Raw genomic sequence first — 21047 nt, 5'->3', positions numbered from 1 at the left:
GCTGCTGGGACTATTTATCTGTTAATCTTGCTTAATTATGAGAAACTGGGACAGCAGTTAATCTCCGGATGCAGTTTTCCATGGGATGCTGTGCCGGGCTCCAGAGGCGGAGCTGGCTCCGTGACTCTTCACTCCTGACACAGCTCCCAGGGCCCCTGTTTCGCCCATTTAAAGCTGTGGATCTTTCCACAAAACCAATATGGCAATTCTGGAGCAAAAGGCTATGTGGATCCTTCTTAACAGCTGCAAATCTGGCTTAAGATAAATTTGTCTTAAGTTGATTAGGAACAGATTAGAGCTGAAGCAGAATAAGGCACTCCTGTTGAACTCCACAGAGAGCATTTCAGTTTAAATGCTTTTAGAAGCTCTTTCATTTCAGTCTCACCTCCACAAAAAAACGGTGTTCTCAGGCTCCTGCTCTGTGCCCAGACTGCAGCTGCCCCCGGTGAGCTTGTGGTCACACAGGGTTTTGGAGGAGCAGGTGGATCCATGACGCTGCAGAGGCCCTACAGACAGAGCTGTTTGGGGACACAGCTCCAAGGGGAAGTGTTGCACTGCAGTAAATTGAGAAAAAATTACTGCAAAGAACCTTAAAATCCCACTCAGGGATTTCTTAAGCCAGGACAGACTGAGGGTTTGTGTTTGCTTTGAGGTTCTTATGGACACAAGTCAGACTGCTCAGCTTTCCGAGGGCTCTCAACTTCTCCCATTTTGTTCCATTTTGCTCCTGGGTTAATTATCCATGTTCTCCCACCCATCTGTCTGCAGCCCTGGCCTGTCTGCTGCCTCTGTGATACCCTGGGGACAAATACGGAGCCTGCTCGGAGCTGGCGTTGGCTGGGAACAGGCGGGAGGCAGTGATGGCAGACTGGGAAAAAGGGGATCCTGAGCAGCCTCCAGACCACACAGGTGCAGGGACAGAAGTGTTCTTTTGGTGTGGTTTTGTTCTGCAGTGTATTAAGAAGGAAAAAAAAACAAAAAAAAAAACAAAAAAACAAACAAACAAACAAAAAAAAACCCTCTCTTGCAGCAAGAGGGGGCTCTGTCTGCTCAGTGCCAAATCTGGTTCTCCAGGTCCTCTCGTCCCTGTGCCCTGGCCAGCTCGGCTGGGCTCTCATGCCATCTAGCTGCACTCCTGGTGCCTTCCTGCTGCCCTCAGCCAGCGCCGCGCTCAGCCGTGGGTAAAATGAAACTTTATTCGATGAAATGCCATCCAAGCAGCGAGGCCAGCGCTGCTGTTTGTTCTAAAGCAGCTTCGAGGAACAATGGAAGGGAGCAGCTCCTCGGCTCTCGCTGCTGCTCCAGGCTGAGTCTGGCAGGGTTCGCTGCAGGAAACGCCTTGAACTGCGATGGGTCTCCAACACGTTTCGCTTCGTAATCGTTTCTGCAAATTTTCACGCGAAGTCTTGGGGCACAACTTTTGGAAGACGCGTTGCAACGCGAGACAGACTGCATTTCCTTTCTACTTTTTAATTTTTTTTTTTTTCACATTATGTACGAAATGGAGCGGGCTGGAGGAGGCTGTGCTGGAGTGTTACGGGTGTTAATTCCCCTCCACCGCGCTGGTGTTTGGGCACCCCGGGGTGGGTGTCCCGGGGCGGGGCAGGAGGAGGGGGGGCGATAACCCCGGGGACGCCCGCCCGCACCACAGAGCTCCGGAGCGCTGTGCGTGCACCACAGAATCACCCGCGCGGCGCGCGTCCCCCCCTTAGCGCGCCCGCCCGCGCCGCGCCTGCCGCCGCCGCAGTTCCCGCGTTGCGGTGACGTCACGTGGGGCGGGGCTGGCGGCGGCGGCGCAAGATGGCGGCGACCACGGGTGCGGGTGAGCGGGGCCGGGCCGGGCCGGGCGGCGGCGCCGGGGACGGGCAAGCCGGGCGGGGCTGCCGAGGGGCCGGGCCGGGCCGGCGGAGCGCGGGGGGCGCCCGGCGGGGTGGCGGCCGCGGGGAGGGTGCAGCGGCGCGGCCCCGAGCGGGGCCCGGCGGGGCGGGGGTGGAGCCGGAGCCGGTGCCGCTCCGTGCGCGGGGCCCGCGGGCCCGGCCGGCCCATCCCGGGGCCGAGCGGAGGGAGAGGTCCCGGGCCGGGCCAGGTGGGCGAGCGGGGCCGGCGGGGCCTTGCGGGACGCGTGTCCCGGCCCCGGGTGGGAGCGGGCACTCCGCGCTGGGCCTGTGCCCGCGGGCCGGGCCGGGCCGGGCCGGGACAGGGACAGCCTTGCGGGGTCGCGACCGCTGTTGCCGGGACAGAACCCGCACCCCCCGGGGCCGGGCCGGCTGTCCCGGGGCCGCCGTTCAGGCGTTTTTCCTGCCGCGCTCCCCCCTGGCCGGTTCGTGTGTCCGGGGCTGGCCCTGCTCCCTTCTCTCGGCACTCACCGGGCCCTTGCTGGAGTTACCGGAGGGAAATCGGCTGCTTTAAAATCCTTTCTCGCTCCTGGTGTCTCTCTCTTCCACCAGAACTATGCAATCCCGTGTCAGGACGTGTGTGCTCCAAGCAGTTGGTGTATTTTATACCCTCTGAAATTGCCCCATGCCTGCTCTGAGTAGTTACACCCTCTCCTTGCATTTATCACTGTACATTAACCAGCAGTGCTGGAACCAGGTTTGGAATGGTTTTGTTCTCTGCTGACATCCTCTAACGAACTTCAACAGATCGAGTCAATCAGAGTCACTTCTGTCCAGCCATTTTCATTGTCCTGTTTTCCTCAGTCCATGCAGGGTCTCACAGGTGCCTCTGCAGTGCTTTGTTTTCAGATTCTTCCCTCCGGAGTTTGACTACAAGCTCACCAGAAGGTGACTGTTGGAGATGTAACAGAAATATTTCAGAATTCTTTTTTTACAGATAGCTCTCTGTCCATGACCACTTTCAGATTCTAAGGATAACCATCACATTGCACATAATCAAGTTAATAAAAACCCTTTTAAAGTGCAGTAGGTGCTGTCCTGAGAATTATGTGTTACAGGTATATGCTTCGACACGTGTGACTGTGGGGAGTTGATTAAAGACACAAAAGCTGTAGTGGACCCTCCTTCCCCTGTTCTGTCACGTTCTCCTGGCTGCTGTGTGTTCTCAGGGATCCTTTCAAGCTGCTGACTCTGCATTTTGTGCTTGGCTGGAAGAACAAGGCAAATATTTCTGGTGTTAAGGTTGTGCAGCTCCTGAGGTAATTGTTGGGTGGTCATGGAGGGGCCTGGGCTGTGCCCACAGTCCCAGCACAGCACCAAGACAGGCTCTTGTTGCCCACCATGTGCTGGCCACACTGTGTCTCTTGGACTGTTCCTGTTATTCCAGGTTTTCTGACAGCTGTTGTGTCCCCAGTGCTGGGAGCAGGGAGTGGGAGCAGGGCCCTCGGTGTCCTGTGCCTGCAGTGTGGGCACAGCCCTTCAGCTGATCATGGGGAATGTGACTAACAGACATGTGCTGCAGGAACACTGGATTTGTGCAAAAAACCCCCAAAATTCAGTCTGGAAGACCCTTGGGATACAGATGAGCAGCTGCCATGGGTGGGAGCCTGAGAGCTTGGGCTGTAACTCATGGGCTGCCCTCCCAGCAGTGCTCCCTGTTCTGTTGTGTTGGGAAAGGGTGGAGATTTCCCTCTCCTGACAGCAAGGACATCCCAGTGTCCAGGTGCTGGCAGTGGCACTGCAATGCAGGTTATTCCTTCATTCCCAACACTGCACTGAAGGCAGAAGGGCCTGGAGGTGACACCTCCTCACTCTCCATCACTGGGAGACTTGGGGCAGGTACCTTAGAACTGTTTCACCCATCTGGAAAACAAAGTTTGCTAATGGTTGTTTCATGGAAATCTTAATTAATTCCTATTTGCTTGTAAAGCATTGGAATATATGTGACATCCTGAGTTAGTGTTCAGCAAAGGAGCTTAAACAGACATTGAAGATGAAAAATACTCACTCTGTCTCCAAAAGCAGCTACTGGCCCAGAGGAAGAAGTGGTTGCAAATGTCCCTGTGACTTAAAAAGGGCTGGCCCTGGCAATTAGACAGGTAGATAGATTAGATACTTGTATCTAATAAACAGTTAGACATAATTAAAAAGGAAAAAACCCCAACCCTAGGTAGCTGGCTCCATATTGCTGTCCTGCAGATTAATGTTTTATAATGGGTCAAAACCCAGCTGTCTTGGCCTGTGAGATCCTGCTTCTCTAACTTTCACCCTGGGAAGAGTTTAGTGATCTCATTTAACTCACTTTTCTCTCATAGTTCAGTTTAGTGGATATGTTTGGGACACCGTGTTTGCCAACAGCCTGGAAGAACTCGGTAGTAAAATGGTTTGCCCAGATTTAATGTGTTCAAAGAATGTGAGGAACTGTGGAAAAACAATTAATCAGTGTATGGCCATGATAGTGCTGATATACACGTGGCTTAAAGCTCCTAAGAGAAGAGAATGGATTAGGTTTGGTACAGTATATTAAAAGTATATATTTGTAATCACTGTAAACTCAAAATTGTGCTTGTGGAAAGCAATTGAGGCCTTACAATAAGAATAAACTGTGTATTGAAGGATACAGGTGTAGCTGCCCCTGGAAGTGCCCCACAATGGCTCCTTGGAATGCCCAGCAGAAAACAGCCTTTCTTATCTCAAAGGAAATATTGCAGCCACCAAGTGCCCTCTGAGCCTGTAAGTAAAATATTCAAGGGTAGGGAAAAGTAATTGAAGAGAAAATGGAAGATAAATTATGCCTCCTTAAATAAGATAGACTGTAACAGCAGCTGCTGGAGGAGTTGATTGCAGAGCTCTGTGAACTGTAATAAAAGGACGCAGTAAACTGAATAGAAAGGTAAATAGTTCACAACTCCTACAAGACAATACTCAGTTGAATATTTTCATGTCCAGTGATACAAATTACGTAATATATTTGAAGAACACTATTCTGGCTGAGAACTTAAAAGTATTCATTAGTGTATTGAACACGTGAGCAGGTGGGGATCATGGAAAGTGCAGTACTGACAGAATTGGTGAGGATTGTGAAGGGTGGGACTCTCAGGGTGGGATTTTCAGGTTGTGAGGGTGTATTTTAACTATTCCAAGCTACTGTGCTCCCCCCTCCTGGTGGTTTGTGCCCTCCCAGGTGTGGGCAGGGCCTGGGGGGCACATCCTGCCTGTGCTGGCACAGCCTGGCCCAGCAGTGTCAGCTCCTGCTCTTCAGGGCTTGTCTGCAGACCTGTGCTCTGCCCTCACCTGTGGGTGGTGTGAATGTGGGAAAACCCAACCATCCTCTGTGGCAGGAGGGCCAGCAGGAGAGCAGCTCTCCCTCAGTCCCAACCATTTCTTCTCACAGTGCCAAAGGAAATGCTGGGATTTTCCCTGGGGAGATGAAGAGTAAAGATTTGGTCCAGGACACCAGTTCAGGGTGACTTATTTTCTAGAGTCACTGCACTGGAAGTGTTTGCTTTTCGGCTGTGATGCAAGCACAGAAATCATCTGATTTTAACTCTGCTACTGCTGGAAAGCTGTGCTTGGCCTCAGACCTGAATGGTGCTGCCAGCCTGCCTCAGACTAAGTGATCTCTTTTCAAGTGGCCTGCCTAAAGTATTGGAAGGTAGAACCAGCGCTCAAGCTTACACAGAAAGAAAACACTCAGATTGTTTCAACGGCACAGGAATTTTGGACCTGCAGAATACCTGTCTGCATCGTCAGAGTGGAAATCATGACTGTAAAGATGATGCAAGAAATGTAAAGTTCCTGTGTCCCAAAAACTTTTGGGACAATTGCTGAAAGCCTTTTATTCAGTTTTAAATATTCTATCACTTCAGAAACCTTATATACCATTGTGACAGGGAATGTTTACATGTTTTTTACAGTCCCAGTGCTGCAAGGGTAAGCTTATCCTATTGGCAGTAGTTGCAATCTTTCCAAAGAGATGAGACATATATTGGAAAGGATGTAATTAAAGCTGAATATCGAATACACAGAATCAAGCAACAGGAGGCCCTTTAATGTATTAAACAACAGAGGTGTTTAAAGCTATTGGATTTCAGCTCCCTTGAGTTACTGTAAATCAGGAACTAGTACAGAAAGCAGAGTTTTAAGTTGTCCATAAAGGCCAGTTTGATAAGTTGCTTGTTATCGGTGAAGATATTGAAAAACCTTCAGCAAAAGACAGTTCCTCTCTTTGGAGCCCCATGAGAGTGAAGTGCATTTTCTGGGTACTTTGCTGAGGTGTGCTGTGCCCTGGGCCTGTGCTTTAGTCCTGAAGAGAAATGCTCGTGATTGAATTTCATTTTAGAAAGGAGAGAGAAACATGTTCTTGAAGTTTTTGAGAGGTGTGTGTTTTGTTCTACTGACACTGATCAAAAAATGCTTGAGAAGAGGATCTGCTCCCAGGGCACCTTGCCCACCTGGTTTCACTGTGCTGTTCTCAGCTTCTAAGGCTTCTGGATTTGGGATTGCTTCCGCTGTGTAACTGAGGAAAATGGAAAGATGAAAAAGTGTAGTCTGTGAGAAAGTATCATTTTTAACTTAGTACAAATGTACTGTGAACTTCATGGGAATGTAAATTTGAGAAAAATCTCAGGCTGGTAGGATCACTCTTAAAACTGTTGTAAGAGTATGTGTGTCTTTAGCAGTGCTGTGATAGACGGTAAATCTGAGAGTGCTTTCAGCTCTTTAAAAGTCCACGCTGGCATTTAAGTGTCTTCCAGGAATAATTCTGTTCTTCCCTTGGTGAGATTCTGACCAGAGATGGTCACACTTCTTTTGTCCCCATTTCAGTGTGCTGGCTCTGTCTTCAACCCATTGCTTTAGCAAACAGCTGGGTTGTGAGGTGCCAGGGGCGTTTCTGACCAGGAAAACAGAAGGTCTTGAAGGCTGAAGAGGATGTCACATCACCCAAAACCAAGCAGCTTCTTAACTGCAGCTCTGAGGTCTGCAGGGTGTAAGGTACATTTCCTGACTTTCTGGAAAGCTCAGTCTGTGGTTTAGTTCTGCTCTTTAGTTGCCATAAAGTGATTTCATTAATTTTGTGTAACTGCTGAATTCACCTGTGGGGTTGAGGCTTCACCAAAGCACGTTACTGAAAGGTGAACTTTTAGAAGGACTGTACAAGTCTGTGATTATGGATCTCCCTGGTTAGTACAGTTATGATTTAGCTTTCACAGGTTTGCTGTTGTGATTAATAGTAAATATCTCCTTTTGCTCTGAAACGTTTTCAGCTCCATTTCTGGGAGTGTTTCTGTTTGGTCAGGCAAGCTGCAAGTGAAGCAGTTATCGAGATATTACTGTATTTTTGTTTCACATGAAGCTGCTATTTGAGAGTCATCTTGAACCATAGTAAAGACAAAATGCATAACCGAAAGTACTTTAGACAAGTTGATTACTTTTTAATTGCCTCTCACTTTGTGTAGATTTTCTTGTGTTAAAGGAAGGGCTCTTAGAAAAACAGGTTAGTTTGGTTGCTGCCTTGGAAATCTCCATTGCTACACTGAAAGGGTTATGCAAGGTATTTATTGGGGGGTGGGAGGAGGGAACACAGGCAGCTCATGGTTGTGTCAGCGGGCACAGGACATCTCCTGGCTCTGCATCTGCCATGGTTTAGCCGTGGAAGTCATTTGGCAAATACTGTGTGTGCCTAGAACAGATCCAGTCACTCTCTAGGAATCTTGGTGGGCAGCAAACATGATGATGATGATGATGTATTTGTGTGGGACCACAAGTGATAAAGTCCGTGGGGGTTCTGAGGTTCAGGTCCTGGCAGGATGTGGTGGTGGACCATGAGTGCTCCAGGCCTTTGCAAGTGAAGAGGAGCTGGGCTTGGCTTAATGGCCATGTGCATCTTTCCTGGCTGACCAGAAGGGTCAGTCTGGTCTTGTGTTCTGCCTTGCTTAAGGGCAGGTTGTTTAGAAATTATTTAAAGCGAAGTCTTCTATATGTATATGTGTGATTTTCCTTCTGCTGTGTGAATCTCCTGAGAATGTGTCAGGGAGGGAGCAGAATGACCACCTTCTGTGGTGGCTGAGGTGATGGTCCTCCATGTTACACCTCTGAGCTTTACCACATTTTTAGGAAGCAGCCTGGACAGGGTCACTGGTTGTAAAGTGACCAATTATCTGCCATGATCACCTTGTTTTCTGTGAAGTGCATAAAACCTCAAATGTATGTACTTCCCTTGGGCACTCCCTTTGCCATCATGGCCCTGCAGTGCTCACAAGTGAGCAGTTGCTGTGGAATTAACACTCATTTATGGAGCCAGCGCGCGACATGACTCGCCAGCTCTCTGGAGACCTCAGGCTTGCCAGAGAACTGCAAGGTCCTGTGTGACTCTTTTATGGCTCTGATTCATGCTGGATTCATGCTGAATCAGAGCAGCTGTATCTGGGGAGAGCTCAGCAATAAAGTTGCCTTCCCTTCCCGTAAGGTTGTAAAGCCTCTAATTAGCAAATGTCAGAACTAAGGCTGCCTTTCAGCTTTGGTTGTGGCCTGCTCGAATATATACGTGATGATGTCATTTTTAATTACATGCTCTCTTAATTTTCTTCACGGGGATTCCTGTCTCTCTCAGTGAACAGGGCATGATGCTCAGAGGAATCCCTCAGAGGTGATGCTCAGAGAAAAGGTGGACAGGCAGTATTTGTGGTCTCCTTCTTTGATGTGTGGCCTGTGTCTGCCATAAAGCTGATTCCTCCTGGGTTGTTTGGTTTGGCCTGAGTAAATGTCAGTAAATTGTCTTTGCACCACTGACGAATATGAAGGGTTGTAGTCAAGGGCCGAAGTGCTGAGATGATGCTTGTTAAGCATTGTGATGGTGGGGTCTGGAAGAGTGTTTTTTTGGCTCTGTGACACATTCCAGGCAGGTGTTCGGGGGCCCAGGCTGGTCGCTGGAGTTGGGGGGCTCGGGATCTGGTAACAGCCACAGAGTTCCCTCTGTGGCATCACCTGCACTGTGGAAGAGCTGCTGTGTCAGACTGAAAGTGGAGTCCCCCTCCACAAGGACCTTCTGCTTGCCCTTCTCCCCTGGCCCTTCCTTTCACAGGGCAGGGCTGAAGCCCAGACAGTGGCTTTGGGCACTGGGTGCTGTGAATCATTCCCCATCACCAGCTCTCCTGTGCATCTACTGCAGCAAAAACAGGACAATAGTTGGAGTGTGTGTAAAACAAAGGTGGCACCTTGTCCTTCAATTCCTGCTCCATCTGTTTCTCTTGTCCCCCAGCTCTTGCATCCCCGGTGCTGGAGCTGGGCTGCTCTGCCTCCCCAGACTGCAGCGTGGAGAGTGTTGGGAATAGAATTAAAAATGAGGTGGCTCGTCTGTCATGGGTCAGGCATAACCTGCATGCTTGAACCTTCATGGGCCTGAGGCACACGGGATACACACTTCATACTTTTTAGGCTTTCTGGGAGAGGAAATGCTGGAGTTCCTTGTGCAGGGGATGTGACAGTGGTGCCTAGGAGGTCCTGTTACCACCCAGGGTTTGGTGCTCGGGGCAATCCCATGGTGATGGCTTCACGGGCCCCAACTGACTCATTTCCTTTCCCAGCCAAAGATCTGTGTTCCTCAGCAGCCATGGAAACAGCACGGCCTGGCTGGGAGGGGATTTGGCAGGGAACTGTGCTGGAGTTGTGCTCAGCAGCCCCTGAATGAGGTTTGGTTTAGTGCAGGTCTGGTGTCTGTGGACACTGCTTTTCTGGGTGTGGGCTCCTCATCGTGCCACTGCTGCAGCTGTGTTACTGAATCGTGTTTCCCCAGAATGTTCTTCAGCATGACCACGTCAGGTGTGTGTCAGACTGCCCAACAAATTAATTTCTGTAGTAATTTGCTGATTTGGTTTCTTTCGTGCATGCTTTGTAGTGAATGAAATTTGGACCACACCGATTCTGCAGCAGAATCATCTCTGACATTTAGTTTCTTTAGGTCCTTAATGTATGGAAGGGAAACTTTTATGCTACTGGAGTTACTCAGTTTTATCACTGCTACATTTTGCAATGCCTTAGATCCCTCTGTATTTTGCACGTGGGGCCAAACACATGGCCCCACAAACACAACAAAAAGAGCAGGATTCAAGTGTTTCTGTTTTGTGATACCTTGAAGAAGAGTGAGTGTTTAGCCCACCACGGCCTGAGTTTGAGATCCTCCTTCACCACTGACTTAGTGTGTGACCTTGGATATGCCACCTAGGCTCTCTGTGCCATTGTTTTCCATTAATGTAATGGGGATAAGAAAATTTCCCTGTTTTGCTGTGTGTTTTGAGGATAAATGTGCCAGCAGTTACCAAGTGCTGAAATTCCTTGGTGGTGGAGGTCATAAGTACAAAGGATGCTATTGCTGCTGACAAAGCCCACTTCAATTAACTTCAGATTAACCTACTGATGTTATGAAACAGTTTTATTTGCTTTAAAAGGTATTTTAAAAGCTCTGAGTGAGTCGAGTGATATGAAGCCTCTCATGGTGTCGTTTTGGAGAATCTTCTACATTTTCGTGCTGTAAATCATATACACAAGTGCTAAATTAAAGCTCCATAATACCAGGTGTATCTTTGAGGGAACAGAGATTTCACTTCACTGACTGCCATAACGTGGCCTGTCAGCCTTCTGGCAGGTTTATTTGGGGATACCTTGATTTTGCTTGTAAAATTCAAGCTAAATATGGGATAGCTTTTTCATAATGTTGAAATATTATCATTCAAAAAAATAGTGGTATTTTTAAGATTTTACCCAAAATGTTTTCTGTGCAGTGACCACGAGTATCAGGGAAATTACTCTAGCTTTGTTTCTTTACTAGATTTCTCAACTCAAAATGTTTTTTCTGATTGTTTCAGGAGTAAAAGTTCCTCGTAATTTTCGTCTTTTGGAAGAACTTGAAGAAGGTCAGAAGGGAGTAGGGGATGGAACAGTTAGCTGGGGCCTTGAAGATGATGAAGATATGACACTTACAAGATGGACAGGAATGATTATTGGGCCTCCAAGAGTAAGTATCCAGTTAAATCCTAAAATAGTACAGTTATTTTTTTTTTCTTTCCTCCTTTTTTCTCCTAATTTAACCACTGAAGTACAAAGCAAACGAAAGACAAATGAGTGAAAAAACACTTCAGAAAGTGAATTATGTTGAAGTTCCAAGTTCTGTATAATGGTTTTCATGTACTATATTGCTTTTTGCTTCGAATTTGGAATATTTTAGTGCCTTTCTCTGGTCACTTCTGTTACATGTCTGCTTTATATTTGCAGATCCATTAAGACATAACTTTTGAGATCCCAGATTTCTAGTATCCTGTACTCTTGAATATTGCAAGGTTTGAGGTTACATGTGGAGCTCAGCAAGGGGATGTTCTGTGCAGCACTGCTGGTCTTTCTGCTGTTCTTCAATGAGTTTATGGGTTGGGTTTTATTGCAGCAGATCTGACTTGCTCTTGTAGAGTTTCAGCTAACTCAGGAAACACAAATTTTAATGAATTCGGTTCCTTCTCTGAATGTTCTCTCCCAAAGCAGCATCTTAGAATACAACTGGTCTTTGTGGGAGTGTTGTTGTACTCTCCCTTCTCCGTTCCAGGCCCTACTAAACTGTGGGTCTACACTTCAGTAGTGAACTTGAGGACTTCATTGTGTGTTGTACGCATGCATGTGCTCTAACACCAGAACTCGTCTGTTGTCTCCAGTTTCACTGTTCTGTTTCCTTAATTCCTTCCCATGCAGTGCAAGGAGCCCATTATCCTTCCTGCAGTAACAGATGTTGTCTTCTACATCTGGCCTCAGTATCACTTCCCAGTAATTCAGGGGTGATTACATGTAAATCTTTACAGACCTTCAGCCATGCCCTGCCCTGTGTGTTCCCATTGTGTCACCGCCTTTTCTGACATGCGAGGTTGTACAAGAATGTACCTTCTAATGGCATTACACATGCAGCATTTTCCATCTCATCCAGAAGTGTTGTTTACTTCTTGTCTGCCTTTGTTAACATCTCCCCAGTCACGATCATTTCGTTTGTTTATGATATGCCCAGATTGTTTTCTAGAACAGCATTTGATTTTAGAATATTAGGAGAGCGCTAATGAGCCTGCATCAAGGCTGTGAAGAAGGCTCACTGTGTGCATACACTTTATGGAAAATTTAAACAACCTTGAAATCTAATTTAGAGAATTAAATGGGAACTGGGGTGTGCAAACAGGCGTGTGCTGCCTTGCCAGCAGCGATGGAAGTTTGTCGTTCATGTCATGCTGCAAACCAAGGCTAGGGGACCATCACAGGAGAGGATTCAGTTCTGCCTCTCTTGTCTTTCTGACACACTTAGGAAGGCAGATTTTTTCCAGAAGTGTCTCGACTTCTTTTGAGCTTATTGCTTGAAGGCAACAGGCTGTATTGAGAAAGATTTTGGGAACTTCCAGTCATTCTTGCTTTCTCAGTGGCTGTCCTGCTGAACGAACTGAGTTCGTACTCAGTTATGACCATTTTGTTTCTTAATAGGACGTGGGAATACTGGCTGTGGAAACTTCCTATTTCCATCTGGGCAGAAAGCAGTCATGCTTGCAGCAGGTGGAAGAATCTTATGTTGTATATCTTGAGGGGAAACGAACAGTGGTGCAGAGGTCCCCGAGTGTCCCTGCGGCCACACACGGGGTGTGTTCTCCTTCCCAGGCTGTGTGTGGATGGTTCCACAGCCAGGGGTTCGCCTTGCTGATACAGGCTACTTAGAAACAGTGGCACTGCCAAAGCTTCAGCTTTATCAACATGTTTTATGTTGGCTGTTCACAGCCAAGGCTTCCAGCTCCCTGCTCCCTGCGTGGGGTGGGTGTTCAGAGAGACCTCAAAGCCCTGCACGAAGCTTGGGGTTGTTCCTTGCTTCATGCACAAGGCAGCTCAGGGACACAGTCAGGAGATCTGGGCAGGCCAAGCAGAGCTGATGGATGACTATTTTGCCCCAAAACTTTGTGGCAGTGCCCAGTTTGCCCCTGCCCTGGTTGGGTGTGTGAAAGGCTGTGTGGCTGAGGAGCAGCCAGAAGGTGCCAGCGCTGACCAGGGGCTGGTCCCGCTGCTGGTGGTGCAAGAGGGATTGAAGATACTTCCTTGTCACAGATGAGGAACAGCTGGATCAGGAAGTTAGCTCTTACATTTTGGTAGTGGTGTGCATCAAAACATTGATTAATAGCAAGCTGTTCAGAGTCAAGCCAGGCCTCGGAAGGGACTGCACAGAGTTTTCCACTAAGGTTTTGGATACCTGGCAGCCACTCTAAAGTCCTGGTGGGACCATCATGCCATGATGCCACAGGTGAGCAGGAGCTGCTTCTGCGCTCACAGGTTCACCTGGATTTTTGTTCATGGTCACTGCCCTGAGAGTTTAATGTTCATTGCAATGCTGAAGGTGCAGGAAATTGTGTCAGAAGCTCTAAATCTGGAGAGCTTGTCTGCCTAAACTTCCCTGTGGTGATCCTGTTCCTGTTGTGTAAGTCTGCCAGCTGCCTACATTGCCCAGCTCAGCTGGAGCTCTGCGCCAGATATGCCAGAGCAGCACAGCAAGAATAGTTATTCTCAGAATGCAGAGTGACACTGACTGTTGGTATTCCTTTTAATGACTTTGAAATATCGAAGAATCGATGTCGCCATGTTACATTTGTCTCTCTTTGTACCCACGGGTGGGTCAGTTAGTTACAAACCCAGGATCCAGGATTTCTGCTACCCGGGAGTGGGACAGTGTTCCTGCTGTGGGGCCAAAGTGACAGTGCTGTTTGGGATCAGGATGTCCTTTCAAACGCGTTGAATCTTGGAACCTTCCCCCTTCTGAGAACCAGCAGGTTAATGACCAAAGAATACTTTCCAAGAGCAGTTCTAGGATGGGAAGACTCTGTAGATCAGAAGCTGAAGTTGTGGCCTTGGTTTAAAGGTAGTGTGTGGGATTAGAAAACTGATTAAAACAAAGCTGCTTCATAAAGATTGGTTGGAAAGTTATATCTGAGCTATATGATGATTAAAAAAAATCATTTCAGCTGGTGACTGGGAAGCAGTGCCAGCTTCATTTCCTCACATGAAAATTTGATGCTTAAAAGAGCAGTAGAATTTATTAGCCTGAAGCGGAAACATTTGATACCCTGAATGTTATAAAATGAACCAAAAACAGAGGTAGCCAGCACAGTGTCAAACTGGTTGCCCTTATGTTTAGTAGTTCCCATATTCCTAAAGTAGCCATTGCTTTAACCAAATACTTATTGAACTGCCTGATGTAATTCTTTTCCCCTTTCTTTTCCCCCTCAGACAATTTATGAAAACAGAATATACAGCCTTAAAATAGAATGCGGGCCTAAGTATCCAGAAGCACCTCCATTTGTAAGATTTGTAACAAAAATTAATATGAATGGAGTAAATAGTTCTAATGGAGTGGTAAGTTTTTTCCTTTTGTTCATTTTAATGTTTTTATGTGCAGTTTCCTATGCTTCGTTTATACTTGTAACTTGCTTAACTACTCACTGCTTGTAGTGCTGTTTGTTCAAAAAGGAGGAAAGGGGGTAGCAGGGAAGTGGACAAGTGGAGATTTATTATGCTTTTAGGGAAAACACTTGCTTTTGCTTGCTTTGCTTTCTCCCACTTGGATTTCGTGGAGGATCTTTAGCTGGGGGTGTGGGTGGAGTTAAGTGTATCCAACATGCCAATTCTGACAGGAATGGTCTTTTTGTCTATTTTAGGTGGACCCCAGAGCCATATCAGTCCTAGCAAAATGGCAGAATTCTTATAGTATCAAAGTTGTTCTGCAAGAGCTTCGGCGTCTAATGATGTCTAAAGAAAATATGAAACTTCCTCAGCCACCTGAAGGACAATGTTACAGCAATTAATTAAAAAAAAAAAAACAACAAACAACAAAAACCAACATGCCCCCCTTATTCAATTTAAGCTGTCTTCATTTTCCACAGTAGTAAATTTTCTAGATGCATCTTGTAGACCTCAAAATACTGGAAAGGAAGTTCCCATTCAAAGGAGGTTTTTCTTGAGATACTGTAAATGATACTAATTTTTTTTTTTTCATTTGAAATATAAGTTGTGCTATAACAAATAATCCTGTCGTGTAACCACTGTCCACATAGCTGAACTTCTGGTATCAGGAAAAGTCTATTTAAATTTATTACTGTCAAGACCAGTGTGGCACATCCAACTTAACTGTGAAAGGATCCATCCCACAATCACCTTGCTGTGTGTCTGGCCTGGGTTATTTTTTTCTTTCTCTGTCTTTTGCAATAGAGTCGAAGCTCAGGGCTATTTATTAGAGTAGACACAAAGGTTTTTGCTTCCAGTGCTACACTGGGCTGTATGGACTACTACTGGGGATGTGTGCTAACCTCAGTCATCCCTCCCTTTGTGCTCGCTCTAGTAAAGGCTGAATGTGACTGTGGTCGTTTTGGGGTTTTTATTAATTTTTTTTAAATGCCCTGATAATCTGGGGCAAGCTTTCCTTCTTTCCTTTGGCCAAGGCATAGATTGTATTTCTCTTCCTGGTCCCCCTCACCAGTGACGTGGGCTTTGGGTGAGGGATTCAGGGTTCTTTTAATCTCTTCCCTCTTCCCCTCTTTTTAGTGGGGGTGCTGCTTTCTTTTTGCCCCTTTTGGTGACTCTTCTCGCCCCTGGCCCAGGGGTAAGTGTTGGGGCAATAACTTGACCTGTTCCCTCTTGCTTATCATTTTGGTTTTGCAACAAATTTAGTCTTCACCAGCCTGGAAAACAAGAGTATCCGTTCTGCTCGCAAACTTGGATTTTCCCTCCCCTCCAGCACTGCTGCCACTCCGCCAAGCTGGCCACGGCCGTGTTGTTAGATAGGCTTTGACGTGGGGAAAAGAGCAGTAATTTACCAGGATTGCCCAAATCTTCTGCTGCCAAACTTGAATGGGGGAAACTCTGCACGCAGAGATTCTGAACACACTCCAGCCACACTCAAATCGTTGTGTTTTGGTGCTTTGGATTGACCTAAGAATGTTAATTAACAAATTGTTGCACTTGCGTTTGGCCCTTCTAAAAGATGTGACAACTACAGACAAATCAAATCCGTGTGGTAGCTTTTATTAGTGTTCTGTAAGTCTTAGAAATCTCTTCAGTGAAGATTTTGGGAAAGTGTTGTACAGCAGATTGAGGACCTTTACTGGCTTTGCATCCTGGCAAATCACTGCCTTTTCTGGTTTACTGTTTTGGACCACTAACTGCTGCAATGTGGACGCAAGCTTACAGAAACCAACCTAGTGTGTCCTAAGTTTTATGAAAAATTCAGTGTTTGTGTAAAAAAAAGAATAAAAAAAAAAGGAAAAAAAAGAAAAGAGTAAAAATAAACACATTTTAAAGCAGCAGCTGTCAAGTCAATGAACAATTGATGTTTCCATTAACTTTTGAGGAAAATATTAGTTGTAAGGATTTAACATCCTCTGTACTGAAAGTTTAACATAACAGTATTCCATAAGCAGCCTTTTTATTGTATCAGACCATTGCCTGATTTTAATATAATAAAAAGTGTGCATTAATATTAGAAGGCTTTAATTGTATTTATGTTTAGAAATTTTGATCCCTTATGGAATTCTTGATTTGTTGGAAGTATCTTCCTACAGATCACGTTTAGCTGACAGAATGTAACCTGGTGGCGAAAGGCAATTGTCTCTATCCAGCTGCTGCTGCTGTGCCAAGGAGCTTCTGTACTTTTGGTTTAAACCTCAGGCTGCCCCAGCCTTGGCAGTTGGTAGGGTCAGGACGTGCCAAGGAGCTGCCGAAGGGAGTTCCTGGCTCCGTGTGCTGTCAGTGCCGTGGCCTTGCTGTGCTGTTGTCCCCAGGAAATTGAATCCTCTACAGTTGCATGTTATGTTGTCTGCCAAGGTCAAGGACTGTTTCACAACTTGAAGTTTTAAGTGTTTTCACTCAAATAGTGAAGTGCAACAAGCTGAGCTTCTCTCCAAATCTGGGTGAAAATGTAGCTGTGAAATTTTGGCCTTTTCCGAGTGTGTCTCCACCTCAGAGGATTTGCTGGAAGGTCCTCGTGCACTCACCGCAGTGTTGGGGTGAAACAAGGTTCTGCCTGGGTTGGGAATGAAAAAGGGAATAACCTTTGTGAAACTTGCTGCTGGTTTCTGGCCTGGAGTGAAAACTGTTCCTTCTGGGGCAGCCCAGAGGGTGTCTGTGAAGACAATGTGATTAATACTATGTCAGTGTCATGTGTGTGTGCTTATTTAAAATAGCTTCATGTCAAAGATGGTAAATGGGCATCAGAACAATTGCAGTGGATAATTACTGTGGGCTGCTTGATTGTCTCTGGTAAATGGGCATCAGAACAATTACAGTGGATAATTACAGCGGGCTGCTTGATTGTCTCTGGTTTTCAGAGTGTCCTTGCCCTGTTTGGGAGGTTGGTGCATGTTTGAGGCCTCTCCAAACCTTTCTACTTCACGTAATGATTTTAAAAACTTTCAAGTGTCTGGTTTGCTTTGCAAGGTGTACAGGTTAGAGCATTCCATCCTGGCTTGGAGCTGTGCTGGCAAGAGTCACTTAGCAGCATCTGCCATACAAAGTTGGGTGCTGCTTTTAAAAAGAACTGGTTCATTGTGGATGTTCTGCCCTGGGAGTTGAACTCTTTGGGCATATCAGTGCTCTCTTGCTGTTCCACTCAACCTGTTAGGGTTGGTGTGGAAAAATAACGCCCAGGGAATGATCTTCCAATGGATCTGTGTGTGGTGGCTTTGTCAGGGGGTGTGACCCGCACAGTGGAAGTGACTGGTCATCCCACAGCCTGGTGCATGTTGGTGCTTCAGAAATGAGGTGGGGAGACAAAACCGTGCTGTACGTGTGTTTATGTGAACTTAGTGCAAAAGTTCAGTTGATCACTGCTGACCCTCACTTTATGTCCTGAACCAGTGTCTCCTTGGAGAAGGGTATGAAGGGATAATAAATAAAATAAGCTGATTGGCCATAAAATTAAGTGCTGTTCCTTGGAGCAGGTGCTGCTGGAGGTGCTGGGGCTGAGCTGAACAGGAGCTCTCCCTGCACTGCTGCCAGCCATGAACCAATCCTGTACTGAGGGTGCTCCCTCACCTGCCTGTGCTTCCCGGGGATGTGGAGTGAGCCTCTGCCTCAGCTCATCCTCGGAGACAGCAGAGGGAGCCAGAAAGCTTCCCAAGGCTGGGGCTGGCTCAGGCTGCTCGGTTTAAATGTTATGTCCTCTTGTGGGAACCACTTTTCATATTTATCCAGAATCAAATTCAATTTTAAAAGCCTGTTTATCACGACTGTCTCACTGTACAGGCATTAACTTGCTGGGGGAATACCAGCAGCTCAGTGAGATATTAATTGTTAATAAAGACTAATGATCATTTGATTCTTGCTGTGCTGTAATTAGGCCCTGTGTGTGTATGTAGGGAGTATGTGCTGTCTGCTCTCTTACAAATCCGTGCAGTGCTTTATATTTAGAATTTCAGTTTCTTCCACTATCAATTTTTAAGCCAGAAAGTGTCATCGGCTGCTCTCCAAGACCCCCCTGCTGTGTGTGGCTCGTTCCTGTGTCAGACACGGACACGGAGCGGGCAGAGGGGCGGGTGGGCATGGCTGTGCCCGTCAGCCTTGGGCACTCACTGATCTGGTGCTTCATCTCAGAGCCCCAATCCTGGAGCTGCCGTGGCACTGCCGGGCAGGCGAGGGCAGAGGGATGGTGTAAAGCTGGGTCAGTTGTGCTGAGGGACTCAGACCCCGCAGGGATGTGCAGTGGGATGTGTTCCTGCTCCTTTGCCAAATACTTGTCGTGTCTTGCCGGCCTGTCAGAGCTGTTTGTGGCTGACCTTGCTGTTTGTGGGAACTGGCCCTTTGGCACCTGAGGTTGCTGCTTTACCCACAGGACAGTGTTTCTTACACCGAGAAACAGCACAGTGGGTTCAGTGTGGTTTTTTTCAAGCTGGCACCGACTTACCTGTAACAAGGGGGTTCCAGTTCTGCACATACCTGTAAATAAATGTCTGTGTCAAGCTCTACCTCCCTTGAGCTGAGAGAAGCTGAAGAGAATTTGATATTCTTAATATCTACGGGTTTTTACTTATTGTTTTATATTTAGTAAGCTTTTTCTGATGGCTTAAGAGTGGATTTGCCCTGCAAGTCAGTGGAATTGCCCTGTTGCATTAATCTTTGGATGGTGTGCTCCCCCAGCGCACACTAACCTGGCTGCTGACTGAGGTTCTGGTCCCTCAATAGCTCCTCGTTTTCTCTGGTCATACTATAGCACATTGCTGGAGAATGTGCTGAACTTTTAAGGCTGTGAAGAGCCCCAGTAAAGGCAAATTTAAGTTAGGCAAGTGCTTAAGTGCTTTGTTGGACCAGAGCCAGCATGCTCAGCCTCTGTTAGGAAAGAGGCTTTTTTAGCCCTTGTTGAGCATCTTCTTCCTTGTCCTCTGTTCTTGGTGCTACATCCCTAGTGCTTGTGCCTTTGCTTTTTGTGACAACAAATGTGGGTGACATCAGGGAAAATGTAAAGAGCAGAAGATGATGTGGAGGATAAGGAGATAAACTGGATGCTCAGCATTTTATCTGTCAAGTATCTTGTCACCTTTTTTCATCCTTATCTCTTTTTAAATAAAGCCTACAAAGGGTTTTCAGAAATGTGGGTCCTGTCCTAATTTTCTGCCTCTTGAGCCAGGTTGTTGGTGGCTTTGCCCTGACATGTCTAGAAAGCCCTGCAGAACCTCCACGGGTGGTAGGAGGGGAGAGTAAATGTCCAGTGCTCTAAAAGTCTCTTCCCTCTCTCTATTGCTCAACCTCTATTATGGTGTCTTACTTTGTTAGCTTTTCACTCACCAAAGGATGTCTCAGGATAGCCAAAACTGAAGTTTCTTTGGGAGGAAAAAAACAACCAAGCAGGAGTTTTGGAAGGAAAAGGGTTGTAGACTTTGAGCCATCTTCATCAGAAATTACGAGGCCATTTCCCCTCCCTGCTCTTTGTGTGGAGCTGCTTTAAAAGCACGTGTTCCTCCTTGGCCTGATCGTGGTCTGCAGATCTACAGAGAGGAGGATTTTGTTTGTCTGGTGGTGGGGGCTTTCTGGGGCTGATTTGCTGGTATTAAGTGGAGGCAGAGGGAAGATGAGTGGAGGGGAGGCTGGAAGGCTGGTGACTGGTGCTGCTCACACATGGGCTGGGGCAGGGCAGGGGTGCTCGGTTTGGTGAGCTGGCCAAGAGCTGCTGTGACTCCCCTCGAGAGAGAGGGGGAGCACACACAGTTCCACGCCTTCAGGAGTGTTCCTGGCCATTAGGAGCAGTGTCTGATTGCAGCTCTGTGCAGTCATTTGGGATGCTGTGAGTGGGATCGGGGTGTACGTGGGCCGTACGTGTCATCCCAGAGCAGTGAGCGGGACTTGAGAAACGGCCGCAGCAGAGCAGAGACCTCGGGAAGGATCTGCCAAACTTCTGTCCCTCCGAAGAGACCTCTTAAATCCCTGGGCTACCAGATTAGATGCTGTCCAAGGTTAGCGGCCAGATGTTTCTCAGCTGTTTGGACTGGTTTCCAGCTGAGACCCAGTGAGTGGCTGTCCAACATGTACGTATGAATATAAACATTTCAGAGGCCTTGCCTTGAGTGAGCCATTAAAAACTTCCCACGATCTGTGAGCGCTGCTGGCTTCCTTGGAGAGCACCAGCATTTTGTACATCGCACTTGAATATCCTGAGCGGGTCAGGCTCGGGCTGCCACCTGCTCACGCAGCACTGGGGCCGGGCCTCCCCCTTGTTTTAGTGGCGCCAGAGCAGTGTGGTCCCTGGAATTTGATTATTTGTGTTAGCAGATAATTTAGGCCAGAAGGCTGAGAGTGTTCCCTTCCTTCCCTGGATGTCGTCATGCTTCCCAGCAAAACACAGTCCTGGGGCCTGCGTCCCTTCCCCTCCCCTTGCCCCACAAGTGCAACAAAAACTCTTTCAGTGTCCCTTCTTGCGAAGGGTCACTGTCCACTCGTTTTAAGCTTGGTTTTGGCTTGTGCAGGCCTGCCAGAAGGGGAGGATTTCATTAACTCCACCGTGTAGAACCATGGTTTTAATTAATACTTGTATTAAAAAAAAACAGAGTGAGTTTTTGATGTGTGGTTCTTCTCCTGAAATGTGGCTAATGCCACCCATGAGCTTTGGTGTTC

General features: G+C 47.1%; 1 protein-coding gene across 3 annotated transcripts; it reads left to right on the top strand.

The window, feature by feature from the left end:
* Window positions 1-1778: 1778 nt before the first annotated feature.
* On the top strand, window positions 1779-16458 carry UBE2V1 (ubiquitin conjugating enzyme E2 V1). 3 transcript variants are annotated; one of them, XM_027902611.1, is made up of 5 exons: window positions 3038-3154; window positions 4512-4628; window positions 10760-10908; window positions 14181-14306; window positions 14609-16428. In XM_027902611.1, the coding sequence occupies exons 3-5, from the start codon at window positions 10864-10866 to the stop codon at window positions 14753-14755; spliced, it is 318 nt and encodes a 105-aa protein (XP_027758412.1). In that variant the 5' UTR covers window positions 3038-3154; window positions 4512-4628; window positions 10760-10863; the 3' UTR covers window positions 14756-16428. The 3 variants fall into 3 exon arrangements, with proteins under 3 accessions (XP_027758411.1, XP_027758412.1, XP_027758410.1); XM_027902610.1 differs by lacking the exons at window positions 3038-3154; window positions 4512-4628 and adding an exon at window positions 1779-1822 and having other exon boundaries at window positions 14609-16458; XM_027902609.1 differs by lacking the exons at window positions 3038-3154; window positions 4512-4628 and adding an exon at window positions 5777-5828 and having other exon boundaries at window positions 14609-16458.
* The last annotated feature ends 4589 nt before the right edge of the window (window positions 16459-21047 follow it).

Source organism: Empidonax traillii, unplaced genomic scaffold (assembly GCF_003031625.1).
Source record: "Empidonax traillii isolate 1590-97213 ecotype Southwest subspecies unplaced genomic scaffold, ASM303162v1 scaffold890:size686501, whole genome shotgun sequence".
In the NCBI taxonomy this organism is placed as follows: Eukaryota; Metazoa; Chordata; class Aves; order Passeriformes; family Tyrannidae; genus Empidonax; species Empidonax traillii.
Note: the sequence above shows the minus strand (reverse complement) of the source record. Positions and strands in the feature narration are given on the sequence as shown.